This window comes from Cervus canadensis, chromosome 15 (genome assembly GCF_019320065.1).
Source record: "Cervus canadensis isolate Bull #8, Minnesota chromosome 15, ASM1932006v1, whole genome shotgun sequence".
NCBI lineage: Eukaryota > Metazoa > Chordata > Mammalia > Artiodactyla > Cervidae > Cervus > Cervus canadensis.
Window position 1 is genome coordinate 25280683 of NC_057400.1, and position 25697 is coordinate 25306379.

The following is a 25697-nucleotide window of genomic DNA, read 5'->3' on the forward strand; positions in this document are numbered from 1 at the left end:
AAGAAACTATAGGCTTTATTATAACTCTCTAGTTCCTCCTTAAGTTAAAAAAATTAAACCTCAAGTACCCAATGGATGGGTTATGGGTCTTTCTGTCTGTACTACCTGTTCTGTGAAAAGAATCCTTCACAGGGCTCTCTCTCACCAACGGCAGTGATGCGCAGCAAACCCAGTCCCTGTCAGTCAGAACTTCAGGTAGAGGGTTCGAACCCTTGTAACAATTTTAGACTTGCACTTGGTGTTGTGACGTTTCTTAATCTAGGTCTGAAATATGTGCAGCATTGCTTTTAGAAAGTAAAAAAATGGGCGGATCGTGCCATCTATGGCAGCATTTGTTCAGCATTTGGTACAAACGGGAGGAAAAAAGATACAGAATGCATGGATTGATTTTCAAATTACCTCAATATTTTGAAAACATTTTCACCTGCATGCTGAGAATGCTAAGAATGGCAAGGAAGGCAATGTGCATTCGCACAGCCTCCATTGCATTCATTTATAAATTACCTCATCACTGACTGAAATTAACACTGATTCTTACAGGCAATTTCTCAATTTCCAATGCTAATTACATTTTTTTTACTTTTAAATTCTGTACCACCTGTTTTGGGCAAGACATCTTAGGCAGCGCGACCGCATTTAATCACAATTTTAATTAACCGCCCTGTAGATGTGAAAAAGAAGCAATTATAATGTAGATGAATGATGATTTTTCTGCATTAAATTGTTTTGTTTCCCTGGTATGTTGATTGTAACACAGCACACAAATACAGTAACTGTACAATTTTTTTCTATTGTAATTTAGTAATTGTTTTTGGAAAACCAGTTTGGGAATGAGTGACTTCATCTGTTTACAAATTGATTGATACTGTTCACTCACTGATTGCTGCAGCGTATATTTTGGTATTGCACAGCCTAGCATAAAATATAATTAGAGATGCACAGGCTTTGCAGCACCATTTTGGAATCTGAAAATCAACTGTAACTGAAGTATGTTTTCCTTGAGCATACTAGTATCAGTTGGGGCTGATGAAATGATAATCAAAACAATGGGCTTTCCAATTCCACCACTAGTAGAAACCCTTGGTTTCAATCTGATAGTCTAATATGGTAAGTTTATGAATTACTCTGTACTAGGCCTAGGAGCTGGGGGCTGGCAAGTCTGAAGCTTGCACAACTCACTCAGATCTGTATCAGAAGAAGCATACAAGTGAGGTAAGGAAACAATGATGAAAGAGAAAGAGTCGCGGCTTTGGAAATGGAAGAATTGTTCCCGACACCCAGGCACAATGCACTGGTGTGCTGTAGCTCTAGACTATCTCATCTCTACACTGTGATACAATGAGATCACATTCATGCTCCTGGCTTGCAGATACTGATCATTAAAGCCCTACCTCACTGCAGATAAACTCAAAGATCTTTTTTATGTGAAGCAGAACCTCCTCAGTTAGGAATGGGCTGGGAGAAAAAGGCAGCCATCAATATCTGTTTATCTGAAACCTGATGCTGACCAATGGGTAGAAGATCTATGCTTCCTGTTTTCACATGAATCAGAAATTCCTTCAGGAGCTCCTTAGGCTAACATCACACCTACTCTTGATCTCAGGGCTGAGTTCTCAGGCAGTGCCCTTCAGTGGTATCACAGGACTGGTGTCTCTTTCAAATCATCCAATGAATAGCTCTAAAATGTGCTCACTTGCATGCACCCTGGGCAGGCCATTTCTGCTAGCCTGGAAAAAAGGGGAAAAGGCCATGTAAGCAGTTGTGGGTGTTCAAAGGAAGCTATTTACGAGATCTCTTCATCTTCTACTTTGCTTCTTTTTATACTCCATTCCTTAGAAAATCCTAAACTAGGACAGTTCATTAAAAGGTGAGAAGTCATGTTGGTCCTAGCCATGAGTTTGTTATAAAACATAGTGAGGATTATGGCTTCATTTAGAGCAATTTACAGATAGAATGTTATGAGTTAGCACGACACAGCAGATCATGTTGAGCTGGGAGTTGGAGCAGGAGGACTATTCGGATTAACTTCTATTTGTCTGTCTCCTTATAAATAGTTGCACAAAGTTTTCATAGGAAGCACCAAATCAATGCCAGAATTTACTTTGTATATAAAGTAAGAATCTGCCCCATTAATGTATTAAAAAGTCTGTTCTTTTGCCAGGTGAAAGATTTGCATGTCTAACTCTTGTGCACACCCAGAGAAATGGACACAAAAATCTCTAATGAAATTAAAATAGGCCAAGGTATCTTGTCTGTGTTGTTAGGAGCGGTGTCTTTTTGTAATATTTTTTTGTAATATTATACAATATTATACAAAACTAGCAATAAAACTTTTTCTTGCTTAGTCACCCCTACCTGTATCATGGTTTTTGGCTGTGAAAATTATTTGGTATAAATGATATTGAGTAAACTACAACTACTGAGGAAAAAAAAGCAATTTATTTCAGTTAGTAAAACTGTCACTGCTAAGAAAGCATGCTTAGGGCAGGTGGAAATGTGTACGTGTTTTACTCAAGAGATTCAATTTCAGATTTTTAGTGCAGTCTTGCTGGTTATTAGCAGCAATACTTTCATGCTGCTGAATATTTTTTTTCCCATTTGCCAGCTTCCTTACCTTCCTCATAAGACAGAAGATGTTGTTTTATGAATGGAGGTAAAAATAACCTTGAATATCTCAAATTATAATCTTTTTACATAATGAAAAAGGAGTGTTCTGGCAATAAACTTAATTTTTTTTTTTTTCTCATGAAGTTGTTCCAGCGATCATGCTTGTTTGGAAGTTTCTAAAAGTGGTAACATCTGTGCTCCTGTGGGGATGAGAAGTCATCCCACAAACCTTTCTATGAGCGGGTTTGTCTTTAAGAGAAAATAAAGTACCTGACTCGGGGCCTAAGTCTTAGCTCCCGTATCTTCACACTCTGACCCACTGGCGTTCCTTTGAGCAGAGAGCTGCTGCCCAGGGCTACCTCCTCAATATAAACTTGCTAACTAATCTCTTAGCAAACACTTGAAGGCAACCTGAAGGGAGGAAAAGAGGCAGAGAGGAAACAAAAAACCCGGCAGAGATAAAGCTCAAGGCACATTCAGCCGGACACGGGACTCTAAATTTAGTACTAGACTTCAGTTTTCTTGTGAAGAGTTAGCTGTTGTCTGTGCAACAGGGACTTTTATAACAATTATTTTATTTTTAAGACTCAATCCTAAAAAAAAAAAGACTCAATCCTAATTCTGCTGCTGTCTCCTAAACAGGGCTCACTTTAACAAAAACTCCCTTGATTTCTTTTTTTTCCCCTTCCTACCAGTAGTCCTGGGCCTACCCTGACAGGTATTTGTAAATGGTTTCTTTTTATAACTGAGTATCTGTTAAATAATGTATCTTTTTAAAAGTCTACCCAGACCCCTGTGTGCACACAAGGTAACTTTTCCTCAGGAATTTATGCGAGGATCCACTGTTGGAAATAAATAATGACTCTCAACCAATGATCAAAGAAAAATAAATCTTTCCCCCTAATAAGACTTTTTAAGACTGGAATCCCATTTTTAAATGGATAACAGCTAAGAGGCTAACTGGCAATCTATTTATTTCCAAAGCTCTGTTTTAACGTTGGCTACACAGAAATTGGAGGAGCAAATGAACCCTGGGATCTTCGAAGTTGAAGCTTTTAAAATAGAGTTGGTATGTAGTATATGAAAACATATTGTTCGGAATTTAAGTTTTAATATCTAGGAATAAACCGAGCATTAAATCAAGCAAAACTGTGACAAGGCCAATATGCACATGGACGATGCCAGGAAGGCATCTTCAGCTCTTTGTTCACAGCTTAACAAAACTGTGCCGTCACACCACTTTAGTTCAACAGCGCCTGTCGAATGGGCATCAGCAGATCAGCCAATGCCTGTCATACACAGAGCCTGAAGACGCTTTGAAAGCAGGGGCTTATTCGACCCCCAAGTCTAGTTGGAAAGTGGTGAGGATTTTAAATCATCTAGTAAAGACAACAACCTCCCCCCCACACCCCTGCCACCACCAACCCATACTCCAAAGTTAGAAGAAATAAGGAAGGATGACCAAAAATATTGGCTTTAAAAAACAGACGTAAAGGAGAAAAAAAATGCACTCAGGCAAAGGGAGCGCTTTTCATATTTGTTTTCTTTGTCAAAGCAATTACAAAAGTTTTGCAATCACAGAATTTTTCTCAAAGCGACATTCCCAATAGTGAAATAGAAGTTTAATGTCATTGCTATTTTAAGGTTTTGCCACGGTTTTTTGGCCTTTAAACAATTGAATAAATGTTCTTCCGTTATCAGAACAGGAGGGAGTTATATGACAAAGAGAACTTGCAACCCCGTGTTATTCAAAGGAGTATCTCTTCAAGTGTAATTTTTGCTACGTGGCTGTTTTTGTTGACAAAAATGCACTAACTTTTGAACTGACAAGTCTCCTGAGCTCTGGTCTCTGGGAACATTTAATCTGCTTCAGAGTAGGAGCCGTCGGAAACAAACCTGGTAAAGAGAAGGATTGTTAACTTTCCTACAAGTTAACAATTAAGGAAAAAAAAAAAACCAAAAAACCCCAAACCGCCTTATTTGCCTCCTATAACACTGATCATGAGATTTGGCTTTCAAGCTTTAATAAGTGCTAAGGAGGGGCCTCAGAACTTTTCTCCTGTTTAATTAAGTGTACCCACTCCTCTTCAGGCATCCAATCAGATTAAACGAGAGTGAACCCCGGGAGCAGAGTGGATGAGCCCTAGTGGTAAGAATTAGCTGAAGGTGTACTGACTCTCTCGACCTTTCGGGTTCCTCTAGGACACGCTGCTCCTGCGACTCAGACAGGAGTGGAGATTTCCCTTACACTCGAGTTGGAAGGCGCTCGCTCTCCACCCCTCTCCTGTCTGTCTTTCACTCTGCTACTGTTTGCTGCCTGTACTTTAGCTGTCTCTTTTCCACTCTCTACCCTGTCAGTTTCTGGCCTGCCAATTTCAACTTGAAGCTTGACTGGGCTGATTTGATGCAAATACCTCCAGGGAAAACCCTGAAACTGATGAACAGTTATGTCAAGTCGATTTTGCACCATTGGGAAAAGGTAACCTCTGCGAGAAAAAAAACAACAAGGTTAAAGAGACAAGGGCTTTTCACGTGTAATACCTCTGCTGCACATCTCGTTCACTGTTTACCATCCCTCAGAAATTGTAACTGTCAGAATTAGTCCTAATTGCAGATGCGAAAGCTGCCATTATAATAAAAACAGAGGCAGTGCAGGCATTAAATGTAGCAGCCTAATTTGTGAGACTACAGAAAAGGTAGAGTAAATGAATATTTCATTACTTTAATTACCAGGGACTACTCTTTTCTTGCTGTCTTATGATAAGTGTTGCTGTAACTACCAACAGCAAACATCCACTAAAACATAAAGTGCAATAATCGTCCTGCTGTCAGGATCACCACTTTAAAATACGAGCTGGGAAAAAATATAATGGTTTATCTATTTCTTAGAGATCGCAGAAGTAGAAGATGGAAATTCATTTAATATTGGGGGGGGGGGGCTAACACATATACAAAGGCACCAGTAAACAGTTTTAGTCAGAGAATAATGGCTCTGAGAGAGGAGGAAAAATATCAGTTGGCTATACATTTGAAGTGTTTGCCCGAAAAGAATGCTGGAAAGTGAAAAATAGGAGGTAATAGCATTTGGACTTTTTAAGGCAAAATCTTGTTTTGTGTTGCACAATGTAATTGCTTGAACATTAGAAAATAAAACTCCAGTGACTGGGGGAAAGACAAGAGGAAAGCGAGTGGTTTTCAAATGATTAAGCAAAAGTGGAAAAAGTTCAAGTTGGCAAAAGTTTAGAAGCTCAGTCCATTTCCATTTTAAAAAGACTAGATAAAGCCTGCCAGAAAAAGGACTTTGCCTACAGTTTCGGAGGACCAATTCATAAGATTTGGGGAGTATCAATAATTACTCACCGCTGACACCTTGAAAAGCCCTGGGCATCTCTCCCTAATTGTCAATTTCAGGTAAAAGGGCAAAGCAGGGTGGAGGGGTGGCCGGACTGTGGGAGGTGGGAGGTGGGCCAGGGGGTGGGGGCGTGGTGGAGGAGGTTGCTGAGACTGGCTGAAGCCAGCCTGTCTCTGCATTTATCACTTTGTCCCAGAGGAGGTGTTTGTTCAACATAGCAGTTTGACAGCACAAAAAACACTGTGACCAGAAGCCCTATCAAAGAACCTACTGACACATATCATTTGTGGTCTCGGTTTCACAGGGCAAGGCTACCTCTCACTTTATCTACACAAGTATAAAACTCCACACGTTTCTAAGTGTTCAGTATAGTTTAATCCCCTCCCCCTTTCTTTCTTTTAAATACTGTAAACACTACTTTAAAATACCATCTTTATTCGGGACTCCTGAATGTTGTTTTAAAAACCATAATAATTTGCAATCAATTTAGCATCATCTGTGTTAAGGTTGGTAATATTTAAAGGAAAAAGAAGGAAAACAGTTTAAAAGCACAAAGTTTGTAATTTATCCTAAATAATACACTTAAAGCTTAGATTAATAGGTGCAAGTAAGTTTTGTAAGAGTCATGTCATGTGGCATAGGGAACACTGTTTCTTGTTGTTTTTTTGTTAACAATAAATCCTACTGAACAGGCGTCTACATTAATCCTTCACCTCTACTATTTTTGCTTAAGTGTATCTCACTCACAAGCTATAAGATTGGAGTTATAGTTAAAGAGGAAAAGTCCTAGAGTTGGGATCCTAGGGTGTATCTGTGTGTGTGTGTGTGCACACAGGCTGTATTTCGTTTTCAGATTCCCATCAGCAGAGCAAAGGTGATGGAAAATCTTTAGAGGACAATCATTTTACTTAAGAGATTTTCCCCTTTTAACGGGTCTATTTATTATGAAAACAGTTTACTGAGTTCTTTATATATAAACCTCACCTCTTAAAACTGAGAAATCTCATGATGTGAAACACTTCCATTGATGCGCTTTGTGTCTAAAATAGAAACTTAGGTACTTCCAAGAATAAGCAAAATGCAAAGTTTCCTTGATTACAGTTACTCAGATATATAAAACAGTATCAATACAATTTAAATTAAAAAACAGTGAAAGCTATCCACTGCATTCAGAGATCACTTGGATACTAAATTCCTTGAAATTTATTCATTAATTTAAGAGAGAAAAATTCTCAGATCTTAAATAGCATGATAACTTAATCTGTTGATCTCTTATGGATTACTTATTTTGGGGAGGGAGTATCTGTCACCTTCTTAGGAGTACCTTTCTTTCCTAGAGTTGGTTATAAAAGGAAATATGAAGCAGTATATAAAGTACAAAAATCACTATATCACCATATTAGCAATGTTAAGGAGGAATCCATTAACTTTTAAAATATTAGGATGTTTGCCTTTTTGTCACAGGAAGTCATTGCCAATTACCTGTTCCCAAAAGAATACAGTCATTCACCTCTCTCACCTGATATTATTTTAAAATGTTTCTCCTTTATTAGCAGGATTTAAAGATCCACCTCCATATATCTGCTCTTTGGGTAAAGTTTTCTAAATTGACCAGTTCTGTGTTTATCATTTGCTTGAAAGAATATCTTCATTTAAGTGGGACTTAAAATTTTTAACTTCAAAACACTGAAGTTCAGAATTAGGTTTCCTTCAGTTTAGAGTATGTGTGGGTTTAGGCTGAAATAACACACAGCAACCAAGAAAAATGAAGAACAACTAAAAATGGATTACATACATTAGAACATGACATTGAATCCCATGGATTATATGGAAAATTACCTGAAGTTTTAATTTTACAGTGATGTCTAAAAAATAGAAAAGAACGAAAAGCAAATACGTATGCCAACGTTTGCGCACTCTTAAATCTTAACAACTCCAAATCTCAACTCAGATGAATAACAGAACTAAATTTGTTTTTTTTAAAAAATCAGGAATCCTTATGATGATTACATTCCTCAACTGAAAAATGAAAGCAAAGTTCAATCAGATCTTTCTCAGAGGTTTGTTCCCTCTCACCCCATCACTTATGGGTCCTTGTTACCTGCCCTTCCAAAGTCTGGTTTTCAGAAGCCTATGATAATTTCTAACCAAGACTTCAGCCTCCACTGTAATGAACATGGCTTTATTAGCTCTCATACTTTATTGGGTGACAAATACACAATATCTGATGAGACACTGATCATTTTCCTTCCCTTTTCTCTTTTCAGCCTCTCTAACTTTCCTGTCAGGAGCCTGAAAAAATATGCGCAGTTACTGTTGCAGAGGGGAGACGAAGTTTAACTTCTGGGTTGGCAATCGGAGAATAATTCATGAGCAGATTTCTAGCAAATGATATGATTTGCTAAATTTTGGTCTTTGATTTATATTTATGTACTCCTGCTACTGCTAAGGTTTTGCCAACCTCAATTAGATCATGAATGAGATCATTTTAATTCAGCCCCCAAACTGTGACCTGACCATGGTCTGAAAGTGTTCAAAAAGTAATTTTAAGCCTCCCTTTGATTTGAAAAGGAATACTGCATGCTTGGTCGTTCATACAAATAACATAAAACTTAATTATTGAATGATTTGGCAGAGGACCTTCCTGCCAAACAACAGTCAATGCCAGCTACTGTGATGCCGGCGATGCCCGGCCCCCGAGCGCACAGCCCCCTGTATACAGCATTTGTTCATTGTGTCTCAGGGCAAGATGCTTTCAAACAGGATTCATGGATCTGGGAGACTGGGTGCAACGCAAAGGGGGTACCATATTTATAACTCCAGTGAAAAAATGCTGTCTCACCTAGAAGGGAAGTAGATCTGCGCTGTCAAATCACCAGGAGGCTGTGACAAAGGGAGCTCGCAGCCTGACACACGGTGTAACGACATAGCAAACACCTTTAATTCTGCCTCGTCTCATACCCTTTACTTTCTCACACATTCGTGGCTGCTCGAACGTTGACACCTACACTCTTTTTCAAAACTAAATAAGGCAATCTTATTTAAGCCCGAATGCAACACCTGAAAAGTTATTCTTATGCCCAGCAAAAAATAACCATTAACTCCTTCCTCTTAGAAATGCCTCCCTGCTTGGTCTGAAAAGTCTCAAGTTGGCCTTGGGCCCTCCCTGGGCCCCTGACTCTTGAGGTTCACATGACCTCCCCAGCTCCTTGAGATAGGCAACACTTCCCCCCTCGAAAAGATGCGAGACTACTGATAAGGTCACTGTCCGAGCTTGCCTCTGACAGTTTCCAGTTGAAATCTCTTTGCTTCATCACAAACTTCTGGTGTCTTCTACAGTATGGAGAGAGGCCCCAGCTGCTTCATTCCCTCTAGCTACCATAGTCTAATATCTTAAAAGCTGGAAATGAAAATAGCTTTTCTAAAGATATTTCCTGGAATTTTCAATGTTCTGCCTTGATTCCTTTCTCTCTCTCTCTCTTTTTTTCCCTTGCCAATTATACACCACCATTTGGAGGGCTTATGAGCAATGTAAGTCCACCTCATCTAATTAAACCACATTGTTTTAAAAGCTTGAACAGTTTTCATGTCTATAAGACTTGTCTGAATAATAAACTGCTAGAGCCAGGATTCTGAGTGTCTTTGGAGAGTCAGGATTTTATCTGCTGAGCGCAAAAGCCAGGCACTCAAAGAGTTAAAGAGTGTTCCTGCATTGCTGGGTAGGTTAATATCACAGCTGTCTGGTAAAGCATTATCCTGGTACCTCACTTAACAAAAGCCTCCTTTTGCAAACAGACTCCCACTTCCCCCCGCAAGTGTCCAAAGGTGTTTACTGAAGTAAATCTGCCTAAATCCTTCATTGCTTGGGTCATGGGGGTGGATAGGAGGGGTGGAAGGTGTAAGGATAATCTCTTTTTGTAAATTCTGTAAATCTTCTGGGAAAAGAAAAAAAAAATCAGGAATCTGTGTCACATGCTCCTGGACAACTTCTAATATCTCTGCTAGTTTTGCTCTTGTGAGTGAAATTTGTCACCATGACTATCACAGAAGACACCCCCCCCGCCCCCGCCCCAGGTTTCCAATTATTCACTCTCCTGTTTGAAGCGACTGCACTTTCAAAGTTGAGTGTGTGTGCGAGTGTGTGTACGCATGTGCACCGACATTATATGCTTAATCTAATTGTTGAAGAAAAACTGTTGGTATCTTAAAAGTGGTTTCAGAAAGGAAAAAAAAAAAAAAAAAGACAAGACAGTTTAGGAGCAAGATAATGTAGCTGAAAAGTTGTCACGAGAGGTTTCTGTTCTTGCTGTGGTCTCATTCCAATACCATTAACTGCATGTTACTTTTGCATGTTGAAAATGGAGGCAAATAACAGGAAAACCTGACAGGTCCGCCTGCAAGGGTTTAAACAGTTCCCAGTAAGAAGGAGCCCTTTAGGCATAAACTTTCTCTCTCAAGAGAACGTGAATACCACCAACCCCTCCCTACAAATCTTGAAGCATCCAGTTTGAGATACAAAAAGGCTGTCATCTCACAAATGTTAAACATACTAAAAAAATCTGAAAAAAAAGTATGAAGAAGGTGTGAAAAACGTGGCACTTTACAGCCCTCAAAGCTTTTTAAAATAGAACAACTTTTCCCCCTAAAATTCTTTTCAGAGAATTTTTTTTTTTCCTTTTTGGCTCATTTGAGAGTTTCTTTCTTGGCTTTTTTCCCCTTTCATTTGAAAATATGAATTATCATAAAAAGTCAGGGGGAAAAATGGGAAAGTCTTTTCCAGTTTTCCTGAAGATGTATCAGTGCGTTCGGGCTGGGTGTAAGCAACTTCTCCCTTGTGCTCTGGGCCAGACACCCATCACTGAGAGCAGATCAGGGCCTCTGAAGACTCCTCCTCTCCCTTCTCCAGCGCCCCAGCTTGCCCCCCAGCCCCCTCCCACCACCCCAGGGCCTGAAGGTAAACAATAAGCGCCACACATTGGGCAGCACTCCAGAGTGGGATGTCCACACACCTGACCCAAGTCTAACAGGCTTCTGGGGGAGAATTTGATCCTTCCCTGACACTTTTTACCTCAAGTGTTGAGCGGGTGGCCATGAATAGTACAGACATGCCATCTTGTAACACTATATGCCTGTCAGGAGGGACAGGGCCTGGTTAAGCATCAACTATATAAGGCTGGTAACTAGGGAAAGCCCAACAAACAGCCACAAACACCTCAGTTATTTTACTCAGCTACTACCCTCTGCCTCTCTCTCTCTCTCCCTCTCTCTCCCTCTCTCTCTCTCTCTCTTTCTTTTCATCTTGGCTTTCTGTGGCAGAATGCAAATGGAGCCTGCCGGCGGTGAAAGGGCTGAATTGTGATTAAGAAGAAGAAGAGCTCCTTTCTTTGTTCTCCCCTCAGGGGATGTTTACTGGGAGAGACACAGCGGATCAGATATGAAAGGCATTCAGGTCAGCATTGATGTGAGCGAAAGTGAAATCATACCTAAGGCATTCAAAAGACCGCCGTGTCAGGGGTTCAGCTAACGGTGCAGCTACTGTGTGTGTCTTCCCGGAGAGGCAAAAATCTTTGTGAAAAGACGGACGATTTTTTTTTTCCTCCCTAATTTCCTTCAAAATTATAAAAGTCCTCCCTCCCTCTCCGTTTACCTCCCACCAGATGCCACAGGAGTTAGTATTTTCTCTCCTTATGGACCACACGCGAAATCAGACCAGTTTCTAATAGCTGTGCTACCTAAATGAACCAGCCTTGCACCATCTGAACTGTGAAATCTTTTTTTTTTAAGCAGGTGTATTCATGTGTGCTACATATATGCCTAATATGTAGGGGAGAACTGCGTGAAGAGAAAAGCCAAAACACACACGGGTGGATGGTTTTTCCTCTCACTTCCCTCAGAGGAAACACGGGACACACACACACACACACAGAGTGTAAAAACAGTACAGAACACCTTAAAACAAAATTCTTTATTTACTTTGTAACTGGGAGTTACAGTTTTCCTGAGAGCTCTCACTCTGACATGACTGTCACCCAAGATAAAAGTATTTGGCACGTAGCTATTAAGGCAAAGACTTCCACAGAGTCTGCTGATTATTAGTGCTTGCCTTTTTAAAAAGACTTGATGAAGAAATACTTGGATCTTTACTTTTTAAAAGTTTACACTCCCGACAGCCCAAATAGTCATTCAATAGATTTTTTTTTTTCCCAAGTGGTAAGCTGATGCTGTTGGCATAAACAGAGCTATGTAAATATATACAAAATTCACAAATCATAGCAAACATACAAATAATGAGGAGGTGCCTAGATGTTTTAAGGCTTAAACACGAAAAGGAAAATCACATTTCATCTTCTGATTGCCAAAGAAAGAAAAGAAATAGGGAGGGGGAATAAGGCTATATTTATTGGTTTTAAATCATCCATCCCTCTGCTCTGAATTATTTTTTCTCAACCTTCACATCTTGGCTAAAAAGCATATTTGGGCTTATGTTAACATCTGCTTTTGTGGTGACATTTAATTCTGTATATTTTCAACTAGTGTTTCTGCATCACAGATTTTCCTCCTTTATCTCTTCGCTCTAAAAAGACAACCAAAGAGCAATCAAAAAGGTGTCTGACTTGGCCATTCAGACAATTGCCCCCTTGTGGGAATGCGGGAATGAATGGTACAGTGGACACCCCAGCACCATTGACGTTATAAACATGTAAATGAAACACATTAGGGCAGACAATCAATTGTCTGTGAGCATTGCAAACCTGCACTCTCTCGCTCTGTGACAGGCACAAAATAGTGTCTACCTTGGGAAGCCACGGTGCTGGAGAGGAAAAGGACAAAGCGTTCTCTTTCACACAGAAGAAAATGCACCTTAAAAGCCTTGGAAGAATGCAGATGACAAACACTGTTGTAAGGAAAAGACTCTCCCACATCTTGGAATAAACGCAGCACTGCTCAGAGAGCTAGCAACAGCCTCCCTTCCTACCTCCAGGGTAGACACACACATTTTTCCCAGGCAAAAGTCTTAATATGGCATTAGGGTCTTGGAATTTTCTTTACTTCGAGTAAATTAAGCAAGCAAGAAAGGAAGCATCTGAAACGTATGACAGAGCAGTTTACTGGGGAACGTCAGTCTTGGCTTTGGTCGTATTTGGAAATAAATGCTTAAAGACGTGAATGTATCTTTATGTGGCAACAGAGAAATAACGTAAAGTTTCAAATCCTTACCCCACCCTTACCCCTGGTGGAGAGTCACGCTATGGATACCAGCAGGCTAGTGGCTATGTTATGAAGGAAGCCATGTCTCTATCCCCAATTGACTGAGTTTTTTCAAAGGGAAATAAAACAAATAGATCAGTCTAGATACATAACCCCCAGCCATGTGTGTGTGCAGCGTGACAAAACTTGCAGAAACTCTTCACAGAGACAGAAGGATGGAGATGGATATCTGGGGCACACCCTCCGAGCTGGTACCTGCCACACAAACTGCTTCTGAGTGCTTTGCGAGTCAGCAAAACCACCTCCTCGGAACCTCATCAACTTTACCAGAAAGGTACTTGAACAAGGTTTCCACACTTGCAAGGAGCACCGAGTCTGAATCGACTGCAATTCGAAGGAAACTTCCCTGCCTCAGAGTGTATTGAGGGGCTCTGGCTCACAGCTTCACCCCATCCCAACTTCACCTCTCTGAAAAGAGAGACGAGAGAGACAGGAGCCACATCCTGAAGCAGGGGCTTCTTGCGTTTCTTTTCCTTTTCATTTGAGCATCTCTGAAACGGGAACAACTTCTCTGCCCTCCACTGCCTCTCAGCATCATCACCAGCACTTCCACTCCCTTTCAGGAAGTGCTTAAGGGAGTGAGGGCTTATCTTAAACAGGGATCATCATTTCTGCTCATCTGATTGTTTCTCCTCTAGGATCTAAAGCCCTGAAAGCATCCAACTTCATCCCTTTTCTTCCCCACTGAAAATCAGTGACCAAAGGTGTTTGTAAAAATCTTCCCCCATTCCACTACACAATGCCTAATGCTTTAGCTGAAACTTTGGAGGAAAATTAAATTTAACTTTTCTTTCTTTCTTCCGTTTCCTCTTCCCTACCACTCATAATTCAGTTTCCATTTAAAAGACAACTCCATTCCCTTTTCTGAAACAAGCAGTTTCCGGGTTTGATTTTTATGAAAATGTGCCTGTGTCTGTGTGATTTTTTCAGAGGCTGATGCTGGGAGGTGGTGGGCTGCGGAGGCAGGCCCATCTTCCTAGGCTCTGCAGGAGGCAGGAGGGTGGCCGGAGCATCCCCAGGAGCTCATCCCCAAATGGGGGCTAAAGCAACAAACTTTGCAAGTTACCACCGGGCCGGGCCAGTGGCAGGCAGCAGCCAGGCACCTCCTGCTCCCAAGTGCTCATTTCTGCCTCGAAGGCTGTGTGGAGATAGTGGGGTATAATCAGGGGACTGAAAAGGGGGGGCTGGGTTTTCCCCCTCCTCTCCAGCTTCAGTGAAAGTATTACAAAGTGAGTCAGGAGACTGAAGATCATCTGACTGAACTTTCTTGAAACCGACACACATTCTTGTCTTCGGGCAACTTGCTTTTTGCCTCCTTCTCCCTCACCCCTCTCCTCCTTCCCTCCTGCACATCTTATTTTCTGGGAAGAGATTTCATCCTTTCCATGTGGGGGAAAGGAGACTGTCCACTATGGATTAACTTGGCGCTGGCACTGTCTTTGCCAGGCATCTTGCTAGCTTGAGAATCTTGAAGCCTGGATGTTAGACTCTTGTTTCTCTCTTTGTACATTTGCTTTCCTTGAACTGCCTCCTTCTCCTTTGCTTTTTAATAATTGCATACAGCACCGTCTTTTAACCCACGTTCTTGACCAGCCTTTCAAACACACACACACTGCTTTACACGTTTTATCTCTTTGTCGCCTTAGTCTATACACACACTGTTGACTTCATTAAAATTATATAAAGTGCCATTCTAGTTTCCTGGATGACCATCTCTCTCTCTCTTTTTCCTCATGCAGTCACTACTTCTACGATTAGTATTGCCATTATTCCTTTCCAGGAATTTCTATATGATTTTGATAAGCATCATCATATTTAGTGTTATCAGCAAAGACACAAGCTCAAAAGTGACATCTTTTCCATGAATCCAGGAAAGAAGAAAAATCCACTCAGTTCAGATAAATCCTAGCAATTCCCAAAGGGAAAGGCACTGGATACGTACTTGATGAGAAAGAAAATGAAAAAAGAGGGGGAAAAACTCTTCTACCTGCTTCTCAAAACCAGGACCTTGCTCAGATTAAACCCAAAGCAAAACGCTGACAAGTAACGAATTTACAGCATGTTTTCCCACAGATTATTGGGAAATAATTATTGCTGTTAAGTGTGCAGGGTCTGGGCTAAATGCCTCTAAAATGTGCAATTCAACTTTCCACTTCAGAGTGTTAGGGCTTCTCCCAAGTTTGTGGCTGGGCAGAGGGAGATGGGGTCCCGTTACTGAACACCAAGCAGTGTCCACGGCTGCACCTCACTGGTGCTCTCTTCCACCTGTGAAGCCCCCAGCAGACCTTCCCCACTGCCAATCCCCGCCCCAAGGCTCTTAGGAAGCTTGGAGCATTCTGTTTTCCCAGACCTGGGCTCTGGTCTGACCTCACAGCCTGGACCAGGCTGGTCCAACGGTGGCAAAATCCCGAAGGGGGTTGGAGGAGGCAGACAAGAAGAAACAAACATGCTAAATAGTCTCTCCTGCAAAAGAACACTTCTGGGAACCTTGTTTTAAATCTTATTCTCCTTTCTCTCTCTCTCTCTCAAAAAAATGACTGTTTAACATAAGAAAAAAAATAAGGCCTCCTTGACACAAAGCTTTTGTTATCCAGTTGATCAGCAAGCAATGTGCTTTAGATACTTGTAAGTGGGGGGGGAAGCCCCACAACAGACATTGATTTTAGAAAATCAATAACCAACATTTAATAAAAGGAACAGAGGAAACACAAGTGAGGAGAGGGGGACATTAGGTGTAATTTTAGTGTCTACTAAATTACCCAGAGACGGGGAAGGGGAGGTCTCCAGTGTAAGGACCACCTTAAATAATGCCAGACACTAGAGTGAAGAAAAAATTAAATTAAGAGAGGGGAAGAGACAGGGAGAAAGAGACTTAAAAAGAGGCAGCCTGAACTGGGTCTTGGGGAAGCAGCTTGGTATATATTATTGTACTTGTTTTTTTGTAATACTAAGCCAAGCAAATAGATCAAAGGCAGCACAAAGGGAAAAGGCAGGATAACATAACGAACAGTTTCTGACTAAAATTCCTCTATCACTCCCCCATATGGCTCGACACCTCCACCACAACAAGCAAAACACACACACACACACACACGCACACACGCGCGCACACACGAAACCTAGAGAGACAGAGACAGAGAGAAGCATCATTTGTCTCTAATCAAAATTCCCTCTTCTTTGTGTTTTCTCCTTCCAGCGCCCCTCACTGCGCCCCCAGCCGCCCCCTCCCGCGCCGCGCAGCTCGGGGGCAGGCCGGGGGCGCACGATTGTCTTCTCGGGAGGAAAGTTGTTCCAAGTGGGCCCCGGCGGTCCCCGCGAGGCGCGGGCTGGGTTCGCGGGAGACCCGAGGCCGGGGCCGGAGCCGCGTCCCCGCGTCCAGCTCGGGAGCGTCGACGCGGCCCCGCGCCGGGTGATCGGGCTGAGACCGAGGGGAGCGAGAAGTTTCCTTTCCCAGTCTGAGCTGGCGCTAGTTCGCTTGTTTGTTTTGGGGGGTTGGTTTTTCTTTTTTCAACTCAGTATCCTCCGTCAGCTACCCCCCGGCACCCTCTCCGGTCCCCAGCTCTCTCCCCTCCCCCAGGCGCCTTCTGCGCTCTTGCCAATCACTTTTCTCTTTTATTCCCACGATTTTGTTTGGGGGTAATACCTAGGGGGTCTGCCTCTCGCGCGCGCTCTCAACATCTTCCTCTCTCTCCGGCTCTCACTCTCTGCCTCCCTTGACTCTTTCTAAGATGGACCTACGGAGCTGTCACACCTCTGATCCCCCACGCTCTGCGTGTCCCCCTTGCACCCCCATCTCCTTCGTCCTTCTCGACTCAGCCTGGATAACGGACTCCTCCTGACCGTGTCGAAACTGCCCAGAAAAAGTCTCCCCGCGCTCCGGGACTCCGCCAGCCGCCGGCGTGGGGCCAGAGCCCGCTGGAGAGGCACCACCCGCCCCCGCGCCCGCACGGACCCCGCGCGGGGCCGGCCGAGACCCTCCCACCCCGGGGTCCCGGCGCGCCTGGCCCGCCGGGCCCCGCTGCCCGCGGACCGTTACTTGGCGTGCGGAGAGGCGGCCGGGCGACTCCGGCAAGAAACTTTGAGCCTGGCGGAGACACAGCCCCGGGGCCCCTCTCCCGCCCTCGCAGTCCCTCTGCCACCCCCGCCCCCACCCCGCGATCCTGCGCGACCCGGCGCCCAGGCCCCCCGCCCTGCCCTCGCCGGACGCTCCCGCAGCCCGGCCGGGGAGCCGGCGGGCCGGGCGCTCACGGAGCGGGAGGCGGAGGCGGAGGGAGGGCGGAGGCGGGGGCGCCGGGGGCGGCAGAGGTGGGGGCGCTGGGCCCCTGCCGGACCCCGGCGCTCGGAGCCCCCCGGCGCCCGCCGCTCACTTTGCCCGGCACTTCCCCCAACTCCCCACTGTCCAGTCGCCGCGCGCGCCGGGCTCCGGCGCCGGCCGCGGAGGGAGGCTCGCCCGCGAGCCCTGGGCGCCGCCGCCGCCGCCGCCTCGGTTCCTTTTCCCTCTCCCCCTCCTTCTCCCCGGGTCTGGAGCCGCAGAGTGGCCCGGAAAAGTTTGGTTCGGGCCGCTTCTTACCGTTTTTCCTCCTGGGATTGGCTTGTTTGCGTCTCTTGCACCGGGGGCCATCCGCCATGATCGGCTGCTTCATTGATAAGAGCGGATCAGATGGCAGTTCGCATGGACTCGGCGCCCTGCTTCGGCAGCACGCAGGCTCGATCTAGCAACCAAACACAGCGACAATGTGGGCATCGCCCGCGCCCATTGAAACGCGCGCGGGCCGCCCAGGGGAGCCGGGCCAGGGCCCGGGCGAGCACCCATCCGCGCCCCCCAACGCCAAAGCGAAACTTCGGCGGCCCCCTCCCCGCCCCCCGCCCCCAGCCTTGGCCCCGAGGCGCTTTGTGTTTGTTACTGTTTGGTGTGTTGCACCCGCGAGGGGATCAGAGAGACAAGAATTACATCTTCAAAATGAGTCATAACTCCTGACCGTATGAGGGAATGCACACGGCGGTACAGTAAGGCTGCTTGACTCAGGGCTAGGCGGACCCTTTCCTCCGAAAAGTCCTCAGCCCGGCTCGGCAACTTGGGGTGAGGCGAAGCTTGCTTTAGCTCTCATCTTGTCTCACCACCCCCCACCCCATTCCCCAGAGGAAGCAAACAAACAAACAAACAAACAAACAACGCGAAACAACCCCCGATGAAGCACACTCGGGCAAATTGATAATAGTAATTATAGGAAGCCCACTCGCCCCGCGTCCCATCCCCTCCCCTTTCGGAGTTTATCGAGACACTGTCTCTTCCTCCCCCCCCACACCCCCGCCCCCAAATTAGGATTTCCCGTTTCACGCCGCAATAAGAAATATAATTATAAGCCTCTTTGGACACTGTCCCTCCCTCCCCCCCCCCCCACCCCGCCGCCACCTTCTCCACTTTGACAATATTTACTTAAGTATTTCCCCCCACCTCACTCACACACATGCTCCCCCACACTGGTTCCCTTAAATAGTTCCAGTAGAAAATTGTTTTTTCCCCTCAAGAAAGGAAAGAGAAAGTCCAACCGCTACGACAATACTTTTCAGCCCTACTGAATGATCGTATCCTTTCTGGCTTCGAAACTTTTGTACCTAAAAATCGAGAGAGGCGCTGCATTTTTTCAGCTGAAACTGTCAAAACTTGGAGAAGGGGAACCTCGGAGGCAGGCAGGAGAGGAGGAGAATCCCGAAACTCGATGGAGGTTGGGAAGATGCTGTGCCTCGAGGATTAGTTTAAACAGGGGGCTATAAAAGATGTAACAGATGCAAACTGTAACACAAGGGCCATTAACCCTTTCTCTGCCGAGTACACTCGGTCCCCACGCCCCGCACCTATTGTCTCCTGTGCTAGAAGCTTTGCGGAAAACCTGGAAAGTGAGTATCAGTTTCCACACATTTGCTGAGAGGGGTAAGGGCGGGGGGGGGGGGGTTGCAGAGAGAAGGGGAAGTAAATGATTTAGAAAGCACCTTGAATTTAACCTAGGCATAGTGGCAGCCTTTTAAGTTTGACACATTTTGTCATGTCTTGGCTCTCCAGTGGATTTGAAATTGTTGGGAAAAATCCTGAAATACAGAAATGGACACACAAGTGTCTGGGAAGAAACAGCTGGCCTGTCTGTATTCCTGCTGAGACTTATGCACGATTGCATATAAATACATGTTTAATAAAGTAAGCTGCTAGTTTTATGAGCATGTGTGTGTGAGGGACAGACAGGGCATTTGTGCTGTAAACTTTATCTTTGCCTGTTATTTCTAACTCTGGAGTTAGTAATCTTACCTTCATCATTATAGGGGGAGCATGTAAAATATGTAAGTAGGTGGGAGACACACATTCATGTTAACCGGGATCACCCCTGTTCCTGGGAACTCCTGCTATCTCGACTTTTCAGTGCCAAAGTATGGAATGGGATATTTGAGTGTATCTTCTGTCTCTATATGACTTTGCCACTGGAAATACAATTTCAAAAGTTATCCTTAATTTAAAACCCTAACATCCTGACGGCAGTTTTCTTCCCAGCTGTAGTGAGCCCCCCCTCTTTGGTAAACGACTCAAGTTCCATGAGGACTTTCACTTCTTTATTTATCATCACAGAAGTGAGGTGTTACTTCACATACATACACACACAAAGAATGAAATAAAGAAATGAAACTCGCTAAGCAGACAAAAACAGGCAACTTTCTACTTAGAAAACAGCCTTCTTCGGTGGGAAAGGTTGGACTGCCATATCTAAGAGAAAGACTTGCTCCCGAATTTGGTAGGTTTGTGTCCATCAAGTTTTGTAATTATTAACAGGTATTTGCCAAGTTTTAATTGCTGAATACAATGAATTGGAACTAGACGCGAAAACAGAGCAAAATCTCTCCCCTTGAAGAGTTTTTATTCCAACCATACAGTTCTCAATAAAACTTTTCCAAGGCTGGGTAGTAAAAGGCACCTTTGGTTACCTGAATGGACAGGTACAGGGCAAATTATTTGGGGGAGGAAAAAAAGGGGAGAAAAAGAAGGAGAGAGACACAGGGAGTGCGAGAAAAATCGAAGAAGTCACTCTTGGGAAAAGCTTGCCATAAAGGAGCTAAACCCACCTGAAATTCCTACCCACAGACACTCCTTCTCACTTTAGACTCACATCCCCACTTAAAAGGAGAAAATCATAAAAGGAAGGTGGGGGGGGGTGACCATGCCAAAAAGGAATAAAAAGAGAGAAAAGGGGGAAAAAAAAACCTACCTGCGAAGTCTTGTTTGTAGTTTTGGCCAGAAATGGTGAGAAGAAAAAGCATGAAGAAGCCGCGAAGTGTGGGGGAGAAAAAGGTGGAAGCGAAGAAACAGCTCCCGGAGCAAACTGTACAAAACCTCGCCAAGAGTGTCTGGAGGCAGGACCGTTATTCCTGCGGAGCAGGTTAGAACTGATCTCTTTCGGCCACTCCAGGAAACACAAACCTGGGGACGGACTGACGTGTTACGCCTCTTCTAATGACATTTTTTTCTTTTTCTTTTCTGTAGGAGAGAGAGAGACCCTGAAACACGCGCCACCTATCTTTGTGGGGAGGGATAATTGAAGCGCCCTGAGCGTGAGCATCATGTGAAAACGTGATCGCCAAGTTTCTCTCTGGGAAAGGATCTGGGATAGATTATACCTTGAAGTCTCCGCAAACGCTTTAGTGGAAGAAATGAAATTCCACCTCCCTCCCTTCCTCTCTCCCTCCCTCTCGCCTCCCTCCCTCCCTCCCTCTCTCTTCTCCACGCCCCCCCTCCCCCCCCCCCCCCCCCCCCCCCCCCCCCCCCCCCCCGCCCCGTCAAGCCTTTGGCATCATTATCCTCATCACTAAATCCTACAGAGTACAGGGCGGAAAACGGTGCACACCATTCACAGAACTGGAGAACTCTAAGGGGCGAAAGTTAAAGGGAAAGATCCCGGTTCCTCAATCCACATCGCCTCTTCTTATACAGATATCTCTAATAACCAGATTTGAGATGCACATTAAGTTGTGTGGATTTCTCAGCACGGTTTCTGGAACTAAATTTTTTGCCCTTTCTCGTATTATTATTATTATTATTATTTTCTTTCAAGATGCCAGAGCCAGAGGGGGGAAAATTGCTGTATGTGAGCTGCATTTTAGGGCATGTGTGTTGGGGTGTGTGTATGTGATGAATTTCTGGATTGGATCCCAATACTAAAAAGTGGTTTGGCATTTTTAAAAAGGGTCTCTAAGTAAATTAACATAGAGCGCTGAGTTGACCGATCTCTGAATCTCTCTACATCTCAAGGAGACCTCACTACAAAGTGAGGGAGGCAGGAGGAAAAGGAGAAAGGCCATAGAGGAATTTAGCAGGGAAGGAAGAGCACGATATTAAACGGCATGGGGTCTAAGTTTTGGAGTATATATTTTTTGATATTGCAATTAAAGTAAAATTAAAAAGAAAAGACTCCACCTTTGCTCTGAAGGGATTGGTTATGTAAATATGGAAGGGATTTCCTGGAGAATACAGCTTTCTACTGTATGGTTAATTAAATAATCACTCAAAAGCTTCCAACGTGACGCTTCTGTCGTAATCCAATCAGGTTACATAGGTCCTAAACAAGAAAGATATTTTCCACATCTGGAAGTCAGCAATTTAGCAAGTACTGCACATTATTAACCAATTCAGAGCCTACTTCCCAGGGGAATTTTTTTTGAAGTTTAAGTGTTCTTAACCAATGCTCTGCTGTTTTGTTAATCAAAAAGCTGGTTTACACTGCACATAATTGGAACTAATATAGAAGTAAATAAAGACAGCCAAATTTGAGGATGCTGAGCACAGGCATTTATCGGAAAAGGAAGAAATCTCTTAGCCTCCAGTGGTTCAGGCTCAATTTCTTAAAGAACTGTGAGGCTTTTTTTTTTTTTTTAAAGAGTGAAAGTGCTTGAGAACCTCAGAGCACAAATAAACTTTCAGTCCCACAGTCTTGGACTTCTTTGCAAAGGTAAAGGTGGAGGTGTCAAGAGGACTGAAGGACAGCCTCATGCCATATTTTTTTTTTCTGCTTTAATATTGTTAATATGTTACAGCCCCCAGTTTTCAGTCTGATGAAACCTGAAACAAATAACACCCTGATCCAACACTAGACTTTTACTCACATTAAGATAAACTGCTTTGAACTGTACTTTGAATGTGTGCCTAAAGCAAGACTTTGAATGCAAGAGTCACTGGCAATTGCACTCAAGAGGAGGGAAAAGCCACCCCTTGGTTCGCCACATCCACATCCCAGAGGTGCGCAGCTTTGTATTTTGTATGTTTATTGGGGAGGGGGCAATAGCCACCCAGCATGACCACAACCAATACTTACTTTAGGATGTGAGGAAGTACATTTTCACAGTTGATAACAGAATCACCTCTTTGCTACCTTAAGCATTTATTACAATGAGAATCATCTCCCCCACACCACTCAGATAATTTACTTATAGAGGAGCATTTGAGATCACCAGCCTAAAATTTAATAATAAAAAAAGAAAATTAAAAGATTTCCACCATGGGTCAGGCACATTCTCAGTTTTATGCTTTACATTTCTTTAGTATTCCTATCTCTATAAATATATGACGTATCAAGTTTCTCCTCTGAGATTTACTTCTATTATTAATATCCTTTTTAAAAATTCCCACTTTCCCCCACTTTTTTATTTAAAAAAAAATCGAGTCTAGCTTTCTGTAGAAGTTTGCATTTCAGCGTTTCCTCTCCCGTTTCCAGGACAAAGGTGTTCCTGGCATGGAGTAATTCCAGGTAAGACTCCACCTGAGGACCCCAGGGAGCCACTGGAGCTTACAGCCCAGACGTACACTCAGTGGTAAACCTCAGGTCAAAGGATCCAATCAAACGGCTAACAAATCACTTGTCTTTATTATGTATATTAATGTCAGGTTACTGAAGATCTGACTTAAAAAAAAAAAAAAGACAAGTATTTCCATTAAAAAGAGCTAATCATCTGATTACTCTGGGTTCAGTAATTGTTCGAGTGGCAGGAGACAGCCCCAACACTTAGCACTGGTAGTTCCGACGTGCAAGTATTTGAATTGGGGTTAAAAAAAAAAAGCAATCTTTCAGGTTCCCATCAAGGTGGATATTTAGACGGTGGCACGCGAAGCGTCCCCACGAGGGGTGAGCGCGCTGGTGGGTTGCCCTCCTCCCCCGCCTGGCACGCCCCCGACACTCCCCTCCCCATTTGACCAGAGAGTTCCCACAACAGCAGAGGCGGTGGGATCGGAGGAAGCCGGGATATAAATATGTTCGGAACACTCCCTTAGTCCGAAGGCCAGGTCGGGGACAATGGGGATCGTGGGATCAGCGGGATGCTGAAGCGCAGGACGCAGGGAAAAGTCGAGAGAGGACTAGGAGCTCCTTACACAGCAAAGCAAGTCCTGCAGATGAATCGCTTCTTCCCGGGCTTTCTTCCCCATTAATAATCTATTTCGAGATTAGCGCAGACCAAGGGGATTAAAACAACAGATACATGCAAATGTGAAATAATATTGCAATGCAATGGACATGGACGAGAGAAAAATAATGCTTTAAGATTTCTTTGAGTAAAACAAACTGCCTCCCTCAGAATTCCCTCCACCCAGGCAGCGTGTGAAGATGCACTTTTGTTTTCCAATTCCCTCCAGCCAGGATCTGGTGCCTGTCCCCCCATTCACCTCTCAGTCTGTCAGTTTCCTTAACTCTCCCCTTTTCTCCCCTGCCCCCAGCTCCCCTTGTCGGCCCAGATGCCCGAAGAGATGCAGTGTTTCTGCCCCTGAACACACAGGCTGTAGCAGGAATTCGAATTTGGCCATAGCTAATGATTTTTTTTTAAGCAAATTCTGTTTATTTTGTACCATGTGGAGAAAAAAAAGGAACCTATTCTCTTTTTGAAACCGAACTGATCTTTCATCCAGAGGAATTATTTCGACCGTGCTGTTACACAGGAGGTGGGCAACTTCTTTTAGAGTTGCAAGGAAAGGGTGATAAGGGGGACCCGTGCAATCGAGGTGTGTTGAGGGGGTGGGGGGGGGCAGGGGTCCAAGCCAAGTCAAACGGTTTTCTCACGTGCGAACTCGCAATCCAATCCATTCGGAGTTGAGCCTAGGATAGGAGGGGAAAGTCTATTTAAAAAAAAAAAAAAATCAGGAGCATCTCTCTGAGAAGCCCTTTCAAACAAAATCAAAACAGGACCATAGAGAATCTCAGACCGTCTCTAACATCCCTGCTGCGAGGCCCGCGGGCTCTGGAATCTCGCACGTCACCTGGCCCCAGCAGGGCGGCCAGCTGAGCGGTTCATTTTATTTTTTTATTTTTTGAAGTTAAGGCTGAATCTCGGCTTCAGAGCTTTTTTTTTTTTTTTTTTGCCAGCGTCTCCACTGACAGGAACCAGCAAACTTCAGGACTCAAATAAGCGTCTTAATTTATTGATGCAAAACAGGTCTGCTGGTCGCCCCCAGTTCTCCGCGCTCTCTGTCCCCCACGCCCCCAGCTTCGGTCCCTTCATTTGATCGCAGGGTAAGGCCCCCGCAGTACCGGCGGAGGAGCACGTGGGAGGGGGTTCTGCCCCCGCCCGCCCAGGAGCCCCGCGACCCCCGCCCCGCGGCCGGGTCAGCTGACCTGGCTCGCTGGCCGGCTCCCCGCCCGCCGCCTTGTTTCCGGTCCCCGGGGTCCGCTAGCTGCGCGCGGAGCGGGAGCGGCCGCGGCCGGGAGGTGATGCTGGGGGCTGATTACCATGAGAAAGCCTGTGCCTGGAAAAGCCTCCTCCACGCGACTGTCAATCTCACCAAGGGGTGGGAGGGGGGACGGAAAGGGCCCTGTAGGAGTCACCAGAAAACTTGGAGTAAGTTGGATGCGACGCAGGCCCGAGGAGGTGGCTTTCGCCTCAACTTGGAAGGCTGTGGCGTTAAGGGCGCGGACGCCAGCAGCCTCGCCTGGGAATTGAAAAACCCCGAATCCTTTCTTCCCTTCTTTCCTCCCTCTTGCCATCCTTTCAGCCCTCCCTGCCCTTTATCCTTGTTTTCTTGAAATTCTTTCCCAATTGCATTTCCTACAGGATCCTATCTATCTCCCTTTTGCAATCCCTTGTTTTGTTTCTTAAGATCTCCTCTCTCGCTCTGATTCTTTTCTGCCTCCTCTATGTGTCCAGATTTATCATTTCGTTTTGAAAACACAGTGTTTCATATGTAATTAATCTACCAGCAGGAGGTCAGGGACACCCTGACTAAAATAACTCCCTGGGTCATCACAGAACAAGTTCCCCAGGTGTCAGTGAAAAGTAAAATAATAATAGTAATAAAATAAATATAAATCTATATCTCGGTAATCATAATGTCTCCTTATCCTGAATTACCATATCAGCTCAAATTGACTTCTTTTTTTCTTAAAAGATAGAATCTTCCTGGAGGAAAAATGAATAATACTTGATAAAGGGAAATTCTTTAGCTTTAAAG

General features: G+C 44.3%; 2 protein-coding genes across 6 annotated transcripts in view; both read right to left on the reverse strand.

The window, feature by feature from the left end:
* The window catches only part of ZEB2 (zinc finger E-box binding homeobox 2), a 135339-nt gene extending 114728 nt beyond the window's left edge, over positions 1–20611 (reverse strand). Inside the window, exons 1-2 of one of the 5 annotated variants that reach the window (XM_043487657.1) lie at positions 20479–20611; positions 17799–17940 (exon numbers count right to left, since the gene is read on the reverse strand). In XM_043487657.1, the coding sequence (XP_043343592.1) occupies positions 17799–17871 (73 nt within the window). In that variant the 5' untranslated portion in view covers positions 17872–17940; positions 20479–20611. Of the gene's footprint in view, positions 1–17798; positions 17941–18132; positions 18148–18179; positions 18470–18844; positions 18972–20478 lie in introns of those variants that run through there. The other 4 variants (XM_043487659.1, XM_043487658.1, XM_043487656.1 and 1 more) reach the window with 4 other exon arrangements.
* A 2957-nt stretch (positions 20612–23568) lies between these two features.
* LOC122454024 lies at positions 23569–25233 on the reverse strand. Its single transcript, XM_043488384.1, has 2 exons — positions 24865–25233; positions 23569–24348 (listed from the first exon to the last, which is right to left on the reverse strand). The coding sequence occupies exons 1-2, from the start codon at positions 25231–25233 to the stop codon at positions 24184–24186; spliced, it is 534 nt and encodes a 177-aa protein (XP_043344319.1). The 3' UTR covers positions 23569–24183.
* Between the last annotated feature and the right edge of the window lie 464 nt (positions 25234–25697).

What these genes read in the sequence shown, in the direction of transcription:
- LOC122454024 (XM_043488384.1), bottom strand. Translation starts at nt 25,233, where the DNA reads ATGGCAAGAGGGAGGAAAGAAGGGAAGAAAGGATTCGGGGTTTTTCAA. An exon ending in GGAGCCGGCCAGCGAGCCAG is followed by an intron (nt 24,349 to 24,864) that starts GTCAGCTGACCC and finishes CTCCTATCCTAG; the next exon opens with GCTCAACTCCGAATGGATTG.